General features: G+C 41.2%; 3 protein-coding genes across 4 annotated transcripts in view; 1 reads left to right on the top strand and 2 right to left on the bottom strand.

Moving 5' to 3' along the window:
* LOC126565731 (protein brawnin) overlaps positions 1-13,821 on the top strand; it is a 402,985-nt gene that overhangs the window by 277,304 nt on the left and 111,860 nt on the right. The gene's annotated exons all lie outside the window — the stretch shown is intronic.
* Positions 3,842-4,451, bottom strand: LOC126565751 (uncharacterized). The gene is made up of 2 exons (XM_050222957.1): positions 4,157-4,451; positions 3,842-4,095 (listed from the first exon to the last, which is right to left on the bottom strand). Exons 1-2 carry the CDS (start codon positions 4,446-4,448, stop codon positions 3,842-3,844), a joined length of 546 nt encoding a protein of 181 aa, XP_050078914.1. The 5' UTR covers positions 4,449-4,451.
* Positions 9,565-13,821, bottom strand: part of LOC126564105 (cyclic nucleotide-gated cation channel subunit A) — a 51,717-nt gene continuing 47,460 nt past the window's right edge. For both annotated transcript variants that reach the window (XM_050221038.1, XM_050221039.1), the window contains one exon: positions 9,565-9,885. In XM_050221038.1, coding sequence (XP_050076995.1) covers positions 9,624-9,885 — 262 coding nt within the window. In that variant the 3' untranslated portion in view covers positions 9,565-9,623. The remainder of the gene's footprint in view (positions 9,886-13,821) is intronic.

Here is a 13,821-nt window from a genome sequence, read left to right as displayed (position 1 = left end):
ACGGGTTTTTTAAAGTTTAGTTGATGCAAGGAATTATTCATAAATTTCTATTAAGCTCCCGCTTTTCTAATTAGCATTCGATTGATGGAAAACTCTCTGTGGCAAAGCATCTGGAGAAGTTAATCACCCGGATCGTCTGGCGACTTAATGCTCGCACCATGTAAGCGCGCGAACAAATTTTCTCATCACCTCTCCTGATAAATGCCACCGCTACTTATCTCTAGCTAATACGCTTCCAAAGATTGATAATCTATTTTTAAAGGCACGGTGGCACATCGCCTCAGGGTTAGATTTTGCGCCCCACCGCTGACCGTGACGGCCGGCGTCCGAGTTCAGGCTTCGATTACGAAATGGAATTGATCTTGACGCGATGCATCGTCGCCACCGTCGCCGTGCGCTGTTGCACAATCGGGCAGCTTAGTGCATGCAGTTACATCGTTTGCCGTACGATCCACCGGTCACCCGAACGGCTCGAGGTCAACCGAGAACAAGAACTGCATCACTCGGAAAGAAACGGAAAAGTTTGTGCCTCGAAGGCATAAAGGAATGTCTGAAACAGCTTCGCTGAGCCATATAACGGTTTGGGGCAGGGAAAAAAAGTCTACATTTCGTTGAGGAAACCGGTTTTAGATACGACGCCACAACAAGAAGACAGCTGCTTAGGCGAAAATTACCCTTGCACTCTCGGTTTCAACGGAGATTTCAGCGCTTTAGTCATATTAATCACCAAATCAAAAGATCACCCATAATTTTATTTATTTACTACAATCCCACGGGTCGGTTCGTGCAATTGGAAGCGTTGATGTCTCTCACATCCGTTAGTGCGCTCGAAAAGCGGTGTGCCATTCTAATGGCGCTACATTTGCTGCTCGGGACCAACCGATCATTGACCAGCCTTGTGCCAAATTATGGCTAGAACTAGTTCTTGATTTAGAAAAAAAACCTGCATAGAAGAGTGCCGTGCACCGGGGCAGCACACAAATGCAGCTGCTGTTCATGCCGTTCTGCACGATTTGATTGCAACGAAACTCGAGTTGAACCGTGGGAGGGCAAATGCGAAAGGGAGGGTAGCGTAATATTTCACGTTTCTTCAGTAATGTTAATGATAATAAATGGTTAACAAAATAATAGGAGAGATTGAAATGGAATGAAATTGAAAATAATACTAAATTATCAAATAGGACAGTGTTTAAACTGGATCTTTTATATCTTTTTACAATTTAAGCACTATGACAAACTTTATTTGATTTCCATGTGTGTGAGTAACAGCTTTTTAAAGTATGCTTAGCACAATGGTATTATTAATGTCTTTAACATCACTATGATCGAACTCCTGAACTAGTCGATAGTGTCGCTAGTTGCTACCACGAAAAGATCGGATTAACAGGATTTTAAATTACGCCAAGGAATACAGAAAAAGAAAGTGAAAACACGACCACAGGCCACGTTACATTTCAAACTGTTGAAAACAATTTAAAAATTACAATTTAAGTTTTTTCTTCGTAGTACCGTTCAAGTAGCGCCAGGTTCTTTTTACTGATCTCAAAACGAAATACTGTTATGAAAATTTTGAACAAAAGCAAGCATATAATTTTGAGGGAAATCTTTCATGTCTCGCAGTCTTGAGGTTGTAGAGTAGAAGGGATAAAATATAAAAAGAAGTTCTTTTTTTTCTCTCTAAAACTTGTTTCTTTATTTCGTAATGACGGTCAGGCCGTATTCCTATCAAAAACTAGATTTTTTGTCAAATTTTGACAACGAAAGTACGCCGTTCTCTGCAAATCAATAGATCAGAAAAAAATTCGGAAAAATTCGTTAGCTTCAAATCAATTTGTAATGTTGCAGTGCAAGATAAATAGCATATTGTGAAAGTTGTACTACAAGCTACAAATATGAATAAGTTTCTACTTGTTCTTTTTTTTTTATTCATAAGGGACGGCCAGGCCGTATTGCTTACAATAAACTTAAAATTAGTATACTCCTTTCCTCTTTGCTGGGAGATATTTCCTTCTCCGAGCAGTGAAAGGGCACCATATCCCGGGTGTGCTCGATTGTTCCGTTGCGTAAGTTCCGTCATCCAAAGCCAAAGTCTACTTGTTCTTATTGTTTAACAATGTAATACATTCCAAACGAAAAAAGAAAAACCCTTTTAGAATGTTCTTATATTTTTGTTAACCTAATGAGTGCTGAGAATTTAAACACCAACGTTACGTTTCATTGTGTTTCATACTGCGTCACAGAAAATCCAATAGGTGGCGCTACAATGTGTAACGCTTCCAAGACACAAACCTTTAAAAGGGATATTGCGATGGGAAGTAATACAGGGTTTACACTGGTTTTATTGACAAAATCAGCGCGTTATTGAATCGTTCGAGCATACTATTGACTCGTTCGGCGCGCTATTGACGTCTTCGGATGATTGTATTGATTTGATCGGCAGTGCTATTGACAACCCTTGGTTGGCACATTTTTCTCCTGCTGTTCCTGGGATTCAGTAACGAGTTGCCACTTGCAAAATAACAATTTACCGGCGCTCCAATCGATGACACTTTTGTTTTGGCAGTATGTAAACATCCCAGTTAAAAAATTATATACATTGACAGCAGGAGAAAAATGTTACTGAGACGAACATTTCTTAAAGACAGCTTTGATCATCAGAAAGGTAAACATGGAGTGTATTAATCAATTAAAATTGTGTAACAGCTTATTACTACTAACAATTACAAGCAAGTTGTTATGAAGCAGGTGTGTAACGTTTGAATTATAACTTAGATGTATAATTTCAATTTGAAATAGTATTTCATTGATAAATAAGTTATGTGCTAACATCTTCTGTTTCTTGGCCTACTTGAGCACGATTGAGCAAGTTGCCTAGACAGTGCCAGGTCGCCAATCTGTTTCCAATCTGTTTATATTTTGGGGTGCAGTCTTCCATCTACGCCTCGTGCCGAATGAGTTGTTGTTAGAGTCTTCCGGAATGCAGGATAACTCCTCTACCACCTCAAGATCGTCGCCCTCAACAGATACTCAGCTTCCGAGTCGGGCTCTGTCACGGTCAGAACCTCTGGCAAGCATGTATTTTGTCAGGTGTATGTCTCGCACACCGCCTCAGATGACCTTCCGATAAAGTCAATGTTATCCGCGAAGCCAAGGAATTGAAGAGTCCGACCCCTGTCGAGACTCCCTCAACAGCCATATCAACTTCCTAGTTAATCCGTACTCTGCATGGTGTTCCATAGCTCGGTCCGATCTGTGGTATTGTAGGCCACCTTGAAGTCAATTAATACCTGTGGCGCGTAAGGATAAGCTGCTCGCGGCATTGTGAGAGGATCTGCTGTAGAGTAAAGATTAGGTATTTGGTAAGATGTACCAACATGTTACCAGCATCAGGGCCAACGACAGCATACCATCAGGTACGCCAAAGGTTTTGATGGTTGAAGCTCGCCAGCAAGCATAAATAGTGTGACCATATACAAATTATAGGAAAAGGAAATATCTCTCACCCAGTCGTACTTATATGAATTGTTAGATGGAAGCTTAGCGTTTGAGTTATGCTGCCTGGTCGTTCTTAAAAGCATTTAAAAAAATATATATATGCACCAGCAAACTATTTTCGAAGAGAGTTTTCTCATACTACAAAATTACATCTAAATTCAACACACAGAGTTGACTATTTAATTATATTCCTAAAAGCTTTATTCAACAATTGCTTTTATTTGGGTTGTTTTATGGAAAAGCTTGTTTCTTTATTTAATAAATAATTACTGACTCTCCGAAATTTCAAAGTTTACCTAAAATCCTCAAAAATTGGCATTAATGCAACTGCACAACGAACAGATCTTCAAGAAGTTTCCTTCATACAGTCTCGTTGAACATCATAAAGGCCCAGATAAGCATTGCAGTTCGAGCAGTGCAGATGATGTTTCGTCGGTGTGGTAAACAGGACGGGTAGAAAACATAACGGCCAGCATGAAATTAAACAGGCAGCACCCAGTCCGTTAGAAATACGACTCGTTGCATGGCGGATTGTTGGATAAAAGCATCCTCCACACTCTTTGCATTTCACACGAAACTGTGCCGGTTTCCATTGGGCAACTGGTGGGCAAAAAGCGTAGTAATTCGAAAGAAAACATCAATTAAACAACATTAAACTTACCGGTAGTTTTGTAAATGGTTCGCCTATTATTGAGCAGTGCATTTTTAGGGTGACATTTGCTCAATCGACTACTGCCTGGCATGGTTGCTGGTTGCTTATTAGAGTCATTCGTTGTATGTAGATTTAATTGTTCAGTGCTGTGCCCGATATCGTGTTCTAAATTTCGTTCGCACCCGAGCGGCATGGTTTCCAGTGGATGTTTATCAATCAAATGACGCACCAGTATCCACGTATTCGAACTTTCGTACGGCAATCTGGCCTGACAGAGGATACAGGTTGCAATTAGGCTCATAATCCTTCGCCACGGGGAGATTTTTGAAGGTTTCCTGGGCCACAAATAAGTAGCGTTATTCTCTGGTTCATTCCATTGTTTGCTAATGGGTGAAATGTGACAGTTATGTCGTATCCATGGATACTTTGATGCGTGTACTCGATACACGGAACGGCAACCGGTGGAATGTCTATGTAAAAAAAGATTATAATGAAACGATATCAAATAGCACTTATTGAAGATTAATTGTTTTACCACGATTTAGAATTGTGATTGCATTCATTTGTTGGTGATTCAACGTCTAATGATTTCCATCTCTTAAGAGTTCAGAGTTCCCCCATATCCCTGGAAGTCAGCACAAAGTCAAGAAGAGTTATGTTTTCCGATAACACGACTTTTATTACCCAACATTTTGAGAACAATTTACTAATACTTGCTTATACCTTGCACTACATTGTTTCCTGTGACACCTTCAACGCTCTACGACAGGATGGCCATACTCTCCATCCTAGACTATTTCCCCTGGACGTCCTCTTCCTTACTTCATTTAAATGCTGTAATACAGTATCTGCCCTCTCTCTTTCTCTCTTACCCTCCCTCTCTTTCAGTACATAAATTTTCATCTTTGCATAACCCCATCATGTTCGTGTTTGACACAATTTGTTTCTTCCCTAATTCCTCACTATCTGCTAAAAAATATACCCTATGTTAGTTCCGCTTCTCTCGGCTACGCCAACCATCAATTAGTAGCTATATTTGTTTTGTGTTTTCTCTTCTTGATGGTTTGTTCCTTAATTTTCGTCCTCATAGACCTTGTCATTTCACCGTTTAACCCTTGCTATACCTCTGCACAAAGTGTATTTTGCACTTTTGTGTGCTGTTGTGTAAATTCTTTTCCCACTACTGTTACTTACATTAATTGTTACCCTTTTATCTCGCGTTAATTTTCTATAAGGAATTGATTCTGTTGTTACTATTGCCTCCAAAATGTGCCCAACTATAGTGAATTATCCATTCTGGGATGCTTTCGAATTCACTCGAGCAGGATGTGGTTTTGTTAAATGTTTTACTGTTAGAACTAGATTTCTTGCTTGATTTTTTTTTGTTGTTCTTATGTTTTAGCTTCTTTTAAGACGTTGTGGTTTCTCTTTATAAACAAATAAACTTATAAGTTACAGTTTCATTACACTCAACGATCGATTTGTTATCCTTTCACTGAATGTGATGAAATATAAGTTAAACTTATGTAAATAAATTCAATGCCCAAAAAAGTATTGTATCGATTGATGTATAAATGTTCGTAAAGTGTATTAAATGATACTAAAAATAAAAATTAAAAGTATGCAATATTAACTTTGTCAACATTTTTTACCATAGTCATTTGGGCACTCTCTAATCGTATCGCAAATATTATCGCTGGCTTACAGGTTAGGAAAAGTGTTTGATTCTTAGTGATAGGATTTTTTTAAATTCAATTAGACGCTAGCATTGTTTGGTGTTGGATAGTGTTTAATCCAACTGTGTATGTTGTGATATTCTACTTCTTGTCTTAATAGAGAAAATAAATTATGTGTAGTTAGTTTAGTTATTCAGCTGTTCATTTGAAACAGTTTTTTTTTCGTCTGTTATTTCTACCTTTTTTTGTTCACTGTTTTGTAGGTAACTGTTTTAGCAAAACTTTACCTTCAGCTGTTGAATACAAAATCCTTGAAAACACATAAAGTATGCTTTCTATTTGTGACAAGAGTTAAGCATCTTGTAAGGAAATTAAAACAAAGAATTAAAGCAAAGAAAACAAGTAAAAGAAATGAAGAAAATGAAAAATTGACTCCGTCCAAATTCTAGCACAGCTAACCGATATGTGATTTGATGGCTTAATCGCAGCAAAAGATAAAATCCGAATCATGCTTAACCTCTTAACTTATGCATGATGAATTATGTGCTTCAACCGAAAGGGCCAAAATAGGATGGACATAAGAGAAAAACTATACATAAATTCCAATCGCACATCGCCGTCGCCGTAAAGCTATATCCGTCGCTTATCGCACGAAAACTAATCTATCATCCCAGCGGTAGGGGCTTAGGGAGAAGGAGTTTAACCGATAGAATGTTCATTCTTACTACTAAAAACTGCAACAACACCCATCACTGCATGGCCGCCGTTTTTTTCCACCCTCACCACCAACACCAAATGGTGATGCAAAACATACAATAAACATAAATAACCATAAACATCGAATGGAAAAAAAATGGATGCATGTTTTTGCTCGTCCAGATTCACGGTATACAACTTTAATCATCCTCCAAGGTGAATAGGTGAACGTCACTTGAATGCCACCCGAAAGCAGCGATGATAAAGCATGTGTATTATTAAAATTTGCGTATTTAAAACGAATGGCCGTCAAAGCGTTTTTTCCTAGCGCGCCATTCATTCAGTTTTCTTCTACGTGGGCAAACACAGTTCAATAAAATCGACCCGCTCCAAGGTACAAATGTACAAACTCATCCTCAATGGCACTACGAAAGGGAGGGCGAGCTTTTTTCGCCTACTTCGACATTCATGGGAATATATATATTGTTTGAGCTTTTGTTGAAATACATATTCCCCATTCGTGCAGCATCATTGACGTACCGCGGGGAGTTGAGCTCGAGCTGCAAGAAAATCTCCGTTGCTATGGCAATGGAAAACAGGTTACGGTGATGCTTGGACCGTTATGCAATGTGGGGTCTGTGGGTTTGTTATTTTGTTTTCCCAGTTTGCGCTAGAAGTTTTGCTGCACGTATATATGTGTGTGTGTGCTTTTAAGAGGTGAAGGCGAATTCTGTTCTGTTCTGTTTAGGAATGATTTCACTGTTTTTCCTACACTGTTACGGATTTTCAGCGCAACGTCACTGTCAAAGATGTTGTTAGGATGAGTTCTCTTTTCATCGTAAGATTGATGTAACCTGTCATAAATGGCTACAAGCGAAAACTTCGGATCGGTAACGTACTCAAAGCACGAGCATTCAGGCGGAAATCTACCAAAGAGCTTTCCGTGGGCTGCTGCGGTGATTGTTTTCCCATGTTGAGAGGAGCTTTAAATTTTACAATTTCCTTATCACATTTTGATTTTTCTTTGTGCGTTACGCTGAACGTGCACAACATAAGGTTTGGTAATGAGGCAAAAGCGGGTTGCTGCCAAATGGTGATTGTTGTTGCAGGAGCTCTAACTGTTAACAAGTCCACTCGCGGGCCATTTTGATAGCCTTTTTGTGGAGGATGCGTTTTTTAAACGCGTTTAACTGTTTGCATTTGCTTGATGTTTGTTCTTACAGTGTGTGTATAGTGTCGTGGAGTAAAAGTTTTAAACTCCTTTTCCGAACGTTAATGGTTTGTTATTAGCTAACAATAGTAGAACTAGAGTAGGTAATAGAGAGCTAGTGGGCATTGGTAAAGAGAAAGAGAGTGTGAGAGAGAGAGAGAGAGAAAGAGGAAGGATGAGATAGAGAATGATAAGAAGACGCGAGACATAGAGAGCATAAGTTAGGCTCTAATCAATATATGCAGTTTTGCATGTTCATCTCATAAATTCAAATATTGTTTAAAATAATACTTCAAGAAGAATAGCATTTAGCACTGGTTGTCGTATGAATTCGTTTTCTAGGATTATTGTTGTTGTGTATGATTATCCTACTAAAAACCAAAACAGAGTAGTTCGTATTTACAACTAAAACACACAACTCAATAATAAAAAAATCCAGTTTGTGTCCAAATCCCTTGGTCTCTCTTCCTCTTAAAATGTTCAATAATCAACATTGGTTTGTATTAATTTAACGCTATTAAGTATTTGCTCTGTTTAACGTTCGTTAGTTTATTCCGTTGTTTGTTTGGTTTTAGTTTGTGTTATTTAAATGTTTAATTTTGTTTTATTAATTTTTTATAATTTTCCACCAACACTAACGCTCGATATTCGATAGCTGAAATCAATCATCTTTCACACGTGCGACCTTATAAACGCACTTTCATCATCACTTTTGGGTACAAACGCTACCACCAAATACCAACCTTACGGACTAATGGTTTGTGTTTTGTTTTTGTGTGTGGTTGGTTTACTTCTCGTATCACAATCATTAAGTAAAAAACTAAATAGTCGTTTCGAGGCACGTTTAATGTTTTGTTTCCTTTGCTTGTCTACCATTACCATTTTTTGTTTAACCCAGCACTATCTGAGCGCGGTTGTAGTTAGTAGCTAGTTTTATTTGTTACAACTTAGCATTAGATAGTCACAGGAGGTTCTGATAAAATAGATGTAAATGAAGTGGTTACATTAGAGTAACATGGTTTCTTCCGTTGGCGATTTTATTTGTAATGAATACGTACTTAAGAAAGAAATAGTTTATTGGCTTGATCAAGCGCTTGAAGTATTGAAGAATAGTTTTAATCGGAGTTAAAAGGGCTACAATCAACAAGATTTTTAAACGATTGTCAGATAAACGATCAGGAAAATAAGTGAAAGATAGTTAGTTGAGTGCATTTTGCGCTTTTTGACAATAATATAAAAAAACCGACATCAATTGACTTTAGCGCTTCAAAATAAAAATACATTGTTTACTTTAAATTTGCTCAATTCAGGCAACGATTTTACCGATTAATTTATTTTTGTGCAAAACGTTACCTTTCGTTCATAAGAAATTAAAGAACAAATATTTTGAATTAAACATCAACAATGCCACAATGATCAAGAATATAGGAAAGAATGAAAATAAACGTGCTACGTTTTCTAATGGAAATTCGTTTAGTAGCCAGAAATTGGAAAAATGTTTTCCATTCCTTCCAAGACCTCTGCATATCTTTAATGCCGTTCCCGTTCCCTACTTGTCCAAATCAAACCGCTGTTACCGCCGTTCAGTCGTACCAGAATGTGAGAAAGGACGACGGCACGTTTGATGTCCTGCTGTGAATCCAACGATTCTGGAGCACATCGCCGCATGGTTCGCTTCCCGTTTGCGTCTAGCGTTGCGTGCCGTAGTTGTTGTATAACCCGTTTTGAAGTTCACTCCTCCCGCACAAGGATTCCTATTTAATCATCTTCGATCATTCTTTTCGACCCAACACCCAACGCACAACACGCCACCTTTGTACCTTCCCCGGAACGTCACGCGACCTGGGGCACGTTAGTAGTAAATGTGCCACAACGGAAGAGAGCGAATGCATATTCATAACGTATTCTGTCGGCCTGGCCCACTGTTCCCGCTGTTGCTGGTTCCCCCCACGCCGGTCACTGTCGGTGTCGTCCCGGATGCCGTCACCGTCGTCAAGGACTCGTCCGCGGCCGTCGTGGTCGTCGTTGACGAGTGCGATTTGCGTCGTTGCGTTCGAAGGCGCGCTGCTGCATTGGATGCTGAAGAACCGGGATGTTGTAGTTGCTGGTGATGCGTTTTGCCCTCACTCTTGCCACTAGTGGGCGACTTTTGCGCTCTATGCAACCCGTTTGTATTCGTTTATTGAAGATTTTTTTTTATCATAGCATCAACCACCCACAGTGCGAGGGACGTCATTCATGTTGGATTTGGGTACATCCGAGGGATTGCAGGATAATCCATGACGATGGTTGTCCGGCAGCATCCAAATGTTCAGCAGAAAGGGAAAAGAAAAATAGAAAAAAAGGAAGAAAAGGATGTAAGAAAATGAGAGATCCATTGAGAGATCCACCACACAACCCGTTTGCAAATGAGGTGAAGAAAAATGGGTTTGCACGAAAGTAGGTTAGGGATGATTGCATTCTTTCTTCTATCGAACGTCTTTTTTTATATCGGCAACTGTCCCGCTGGTAAGGAAGAATGTGCCACCATTCGTATATTATTGTGCTCACGTTTCAGGTCCACGCTCCACATGGTTTCGCGTACTAAGAGTAGTTAGACGACATGGGTTCCGGGACGTTTCTTTTTTGCTGGTGCTTTTTGACACGCTTATTGTGAAAAAGGAACAAACGTGCATTGCAGTGTGCACAAGCTAATCGAAACGGTTCTGATCGATTATCATCGATCGTAGATTCAGAATGATCTATAGTAAAAAGAAGGATGACTGTGGAAGAGCGATGAAAAAGGCTTTCATCGCTTTCATTGAAAGAGCTTTCGATATTATTCTAAAGTGGGAAATGGTTTTTATTTTTCCTGTTTTGTTTCCATTAGTTTTCATATGTGTTGGATGATAGAAAATAATTATCCAACTAATAATTGATAGTTGACTTAATTTTATCTTCAAATTATTTTTCCATTTTTTTTCTTTCTTTGGTACTTCAATCTAAATTCTCAAAAAGTCTTAGTCGTCCATTTCTCCTTAGATTCTTAGTTTTAGAGAGAAAGATGCTCTGATAGTTTTGACACCCATATGTGTGAAGGAGGGAGGAGATACAATGGAGAAGCTGCTATAATTACGAGATTTTGTCTTCCAATAGTTCCAACCCAATGTCTTCCAATTAGTTCTGTTGTCAGTGTTCATAGCAATACCGCACTGATACGGGTATGGTCCGACACCTCCTGAAGGTTAATATAGGATCTCCATACCCTACTCCGACTCAATACGTCCACGGCGTGCAGAACGGTAACATATCTCTCCAAATATCTGAGCTTAGGTATACGGAGAAGTCCAACCCCTTGGGATGATGGGTTATATGGCTAAATTGAGCGGGGGTTGGGGATGGTCAGCGTCTGTTCTCCATGTTATCCCTTCTGTCCTAAGCAAGGATGTGTAGGCCCTCTGGCGAAACAGGGGGTTGGGGGAAAGGCATGGCAAGCCATCCCTAGAAAACAACTACCGCAACAAAAGGGCAACAACAGAATTTACCACACCGGACCAATCGATACAGACTCCCACAAGGAAAAAAGACTTATGATTGGAGGCTTGGAACCTGGAATTGTAGATCCCCTACATCTGATGGAGGCATCCGAATTCTATTAAATGAGGTCCAGGCCCGCCGTTTCGAGAAAGTAGCACTTCAGGAAGGGTACATTGGTGCGCCAGTATCGTAGCAAAGTGGTGGAGAAACGCGTGAGCTCGGTACGGCGTTCATGGTGGATGGTGGCCAGTCAACGAACGAATGTGCAGGTTGAGAATTCGTGGCAGGTTCTTCAATCTGAGCGTCATAAATGTGCACAGTACGCACCTTGGGAGCATCGATGACGAGAAGGAGCTCTTCTTTACGCAGCTGGAGAGGGAGTATGACCGCTGCCCACAACATGATGTGAAGATTGTCATCGAAGACCTTTATGCTCAGATCGGACGGGAGGAGGCATATAAACCAACAATTGTAAGCTTCAGCGCCCACCAGCTGACAAACGACAACGGCCTCAGGCTTGTCAATTTTGCCTCTTCAAAGCACATGATCATTCGCAGCACCTTTTTCCAACACGCACCTCGGTTCAGCTACACCTGAAGATCATCGCAGCAGACATATTCCCAGATTGACCACGTATCGATGGAAGGAACTTCTCGGATATTATCGACGTAAGGACCTATAGAGGCGCAAACGTCGACTCGGACAATTTCCTGGTAATGGTAAAGCTGCGCCAGAAACTCTACGTGGTCAACAACCAACGGAGCAAGCCTGCCCTAACGATCAATCTGGATCGGCTGAGGCAAGCTGATGAGACAGCAGACCCTACTCTTTCAGGAAAAGAAGCGCCGTTTTGAAGAGTCAGATGAAAAGCTGCTGGAGCAGCTCTCTCAGTCGCGGGATGTTTTACAGGAGGTTGAAAAAGGCACGCAGTGGATTTGCTCCTAAAACCGCGATGTGCCGGGACGCAGACGGAAACCTCCTGACAGACAAGCGGAAGGTGATCGAAAGGTGAAAGTGCTACTTCGAAGGACACCTGAACTATTGAGCCATTTTAGTCCTTAATGCTGCCTATAAGACCCTGTCCCAGATCTTGTTCTGCAGACTTGCCCCTCTTGCTACAGATTTCGTCGGCAGCTGCCAAGCGGGGTTTGTTGGAGACAAATCCACCACCGACCAAATCTTCACTCTTCGGCAGATCCTCCAGAAGTGCCGAGAGCGCCAGATCCCTACTCACCTCCTGTTTATCGACTTCAAGGACATAATGCTGCGGCACCACTTTCCTGGAAAGCTGATCTGGCTGTTAAAGTCCACCATGAATGAGGTGCAGTGCAGAGTGAGAGTATCGAACATGCTGTCGGAATCTTTCGAATCTTCAAGGGGTCTGAGGTAAGGGGACGGACTCTCCTGTCTACTGTTCAATATAGCCTTGGAAGGTGTCATACGAAGCGCAGGGCTAGACAACGATATTCGTGGCACGATTCTCTACCGGTCTCTTCAATTTCATGGCTTCGCCGATGACATTGACATCGTTGGCAAGACCTGAGTGAAACGTGAAGCAGCAAGAATTGGATTGGTGATCAATGCGACGATGACGAAATACCTGCTTGAAGGAGGCTCTGATCGCGATAAAGCCCGAGTGAAAAGCAGCGTGTTAGTCGACGGCGACAACCTCGAGATAGTAGAGGAGTTCTGCTATATCGGCCTTCACCGTCTGCTGAGATCCAGAAGACTTCGAGACCGCACTAAATGTGAATTATCTCACACTGATTCGCCCGGTGGTCCTATATGGCCATGAGTCTTGGACCGAGCGGAGGATGCAAACGCTCTTGGCGTGTTTGAGCGTCGCATCCTCCGAACCATCTTTGGCGGTGTATTCGAGCATGGAGTGTGGAGAAGAAGGATGAACCACGGGCTTGCTGAGCTATACGGAGAACCGGACATCCTGACGGTAGCAAAGACCGGTAGGATACGATGGCTGGGGCATGGACTCTTGCCCCGCCAAGAAGGTATTCGTCAGCGACCCCCAGTTTGGCACGAGGCGTCGGGGAGCACAGCGAGTTCGTTGGCTGGATCAGGTGCAGGGTGACCTGTCGAAGATAGGGTGCCTACATGGATGGGAAGCTGCAGCCAGGGATCGAGTTTCCTGGAGATCTTTTGTTGATCGGGCCATGTCACGACGACGTGCTCCTTAAAAGAGCAGGCCGACATGAGTGATTGAGTCTTTCAATAGGCTAGTCATGTCATGCGAATGGCACCGGACAACCCAGCCGGTAAGCTCCGTTTAGGTCTTCTTCTTCTTGACTTAACGACCTCTAAGGTCATGTCGGCTATCAGATGGATTAATAGACTGCCGATACCACGTAGTTCCTTGCACTCCACACTCTTTCACTCTTTTCATAGAGATATTTTGAAAACAATTTCTTATCTGCTGAAAGGCTGCAGATTTATTTTAAATCAGTGCATTTAATAAAACTGTTCACCCAACGACTCTTCAGCCCGATATTGCTCTTAGTCTGTCTAGTAACATGAACCGTTACTCAGTCCAACTCGGGAAGGATTGTAAATCTTGCTGAAAA

The sequence above is a fragment of the Anopheles maculipalpis genome, chromosome 3RL (assembly GCF_943734695.1).
Source record: "Anopheles maculipalpis chromosome 3RL, idAnoMacuDA_375_x, whole genome shotgun sequence".
NCBI lineage: Eukaryota > Metazoa > Arthropoda > Insecta > Diptera > Culicidae > Anopheles > Anopheles maculipalpis.
The sequence above is the reverse complement of the archived record's forward strand: the minus strand, read 5'-3'. Positions and strand labels throughout refer to the sequence as shown.